Source organism: Cyprinodon variegatus, unplaced genomic scaffold (genome assembly GCF_000732505.1).
Source record: "Cyprinodon variegatus isolate N-32 unplaced genomic scaffold, C_variegatus-1.0 Scaffold729, whole genome shotgun sequence".
Classification (NCBI taxonomy): Eukaryota; Metazoa; Chordata; class Actinopteri; order Cyprinodontiformes; family Cyprinodontidae; genus Cyprinodon; species Cyprinodon variegatus.
The window spans coordinates 57,693-59,804 of NW_015151182.1; the positions used below are offsets into that span (position 1 = coordinate 57,693).

Genomic DNA, 2,112 nt, shown 5'->3' on the forward strand with positions numbered 1-2,112 from the left:
TGTCAGCAGACAGCAAGAAGCCTCCCAGATCTCCAGATGCATTTGAGATATCAAAAAAGTACTCCAGAGTGGTGTTCAGCATGGGGGTGAGTAGAAAATGAAGGCTAATCATGTTTTGGGTGTACTATTCCTTTAAATTAAACTTTGTCTTTTCATATTTCTTTTGCTTTATTGCAGATTATAAATTTTCAGATTCAAATCTTTCAGTTTCTATTTTTATTTTTAGTTTCAAATTCCTTTTCAGTTTTAGGATTTTTTGCTTTTTTAACACTTTCAAATCAGTTTTTTGTCACATTCTGATTTTGACCCCAATCTGACAGGAGTGGGCGGGGAAACATGATTGACAGCTTGCAGGAACAAAGAAAAGAAATAAAAAAGAAAAAGCGTAAATAAAATACTAAACTAAATTTAGATTTATTTCTTATTATTTTAAGTTGCTTTTTTAGTTTCTCACATTATAAGGTAAAAATTTTACATTTGACACCAACTTCTATTTTTTCATTTTCAACTTAGATTTAAAAGTTTACAAACATTTTGACCCCTTTCTGACTCCATAGGTTTCAGATTGATGACTAAAGGCTGTTTCCTTTCTTCCAAACTCTGGAAGGAATTTTCTCATAACAGCCATTAACAAAAAACCACAAACTCTCTTTGCTGATTTTAGCAGTTTGATAGCAGATCTTTCGTTAGGTTTTATGATGTCATGACCCTTAAACCGTGGATTAAATAGTACCGCCATATTTTTTAAAGAAGGATTAAGGTTCTTGTTTCAACTCGTTGGTATGGAGGCACTGTTTATTTTTGTTTGACTTTCTATTGAAGTAATTTTGGTCATTCTAATGTTGACAGTTGAATTCCGCTTTAGTCGAACAGCCTCCACTGAACAGCTCCCACCCCCTTTAAAGTTTCAGAGCTCTCTGTCTTATCTCCGCCATTTCTCCTGCCTGAAACTGTTTGATTTAATCACTGACTTTAAACTTGCCTTAAAACCTTCCAGGTTGTGTTTATGACCAGATTATTTCTGCTTCAACCGTTCAGGTGTCGCAGTACCTCAAATGTATATCATTGAAGACGGACCTTGGGCTCCACTGGCACAATCTGACTGTTTTCCTCAACACGACCCTGTTCCTCAACACCTCTGCAGCCGTGCTCTTCTCCAGCGGCCTTGCCCTAAAGAGATTTCTGCGCAGTCGCAGCGACCCTAAACTCTCGCAGGACTCCAGGCGTGTGGTGTTGAGCGTGACCACCATGGCGCTGGCCTACATGCTCAGCTTCGTCCCTTACCACGTGTTGCGGACCCCGTATACGCTGACCCAGAACGATTTCATCAAGAACTGCAATACCAGAAGACAGCTTTTCCTGGGGAAGGAGTCGACGCTGTTTCTGAGCCTGCTGCATGTCTGCCTCGACCCGTTGCTCTTCTTCAATCTCGATGCTCCGTTCAGAGTACGAGTCAGAAGGCTACTTCCCTGCAGCAGATACCAGGCTGCCATCGCAGAGGAGCAGGTTGTGGAGGAGGAGATATCACAGAATGGCGATGGAAAGCAGGATGCTGCGTACAACAACTCTAAATATGAACAAGAATTGACTTAATCTACACAGTTTCCAGACAAATGAACTGGATACAGTCGGATTTAATTAGCTACAAAATGTAAATAAGATCAGGAATGTACTGTTAATAAACATTATTTGATTTTTTGACGCCATCAATTATGTTGATTCAGGGAACACACCCATTTAATGTCGTTTGGACTCTCTAACCATGGTGCTGCTAAAACCTCTTAACAAATGTTTAAAGGTTTTGTCTTATTGTGATTTTTGGCATTAAGGAAATCATCAACATCTGGAACAGTCTTTAGGTTTTTAGAGCAGAAACCTGTTTTTTGGTGAGGCAGGCAGCAGAGGGCAACGTTGTTTAGGATGTTTCTTAAAGCTAATTTCTTTGTGAAAGAATTATCTTTGAATTCTTGATGGATTTCAAGTTGCAGCCTTTGTTCTATTCAACAGCAGTTTTAGAGAACTTATAAAGTCTTTCTGAGATACAATTAATAAATTAAGGTGAAACAAATAGAGTTAGACAGCGCTTTTTAGGATTTACGAACCCACGATCAT

At 38.9% G+C, this 2,112-nt stretch overlaps 1 protein-coding gene across 1 annotated transcript in view; it reads left to right on the forward strand.

Moving 5' to 3' along the window:
• LOC107097855 (probable G-protein coupled receptor 171) overlaps positions 1-1,691 on the forward strand; it is a 12,156-nt gene extending 10,465 nt beyond the window's left edge. Inside the window, exon 5 of the mRNA XM_015395177.1 lies at positions 1,039-1,691. Within this exon, the coding sequence (XP_015250663.1) occupies positions 1,039-1,593 (555 nt within the window). The 3' untranslated portion in view covers positions 1,594-1,691. The remainder of the gene's footprint in view (positions 1-1,038) is intronic.
• The last annotated feature ends 421 nt before the right edge of the window (positions 1,692-2,112 follow it).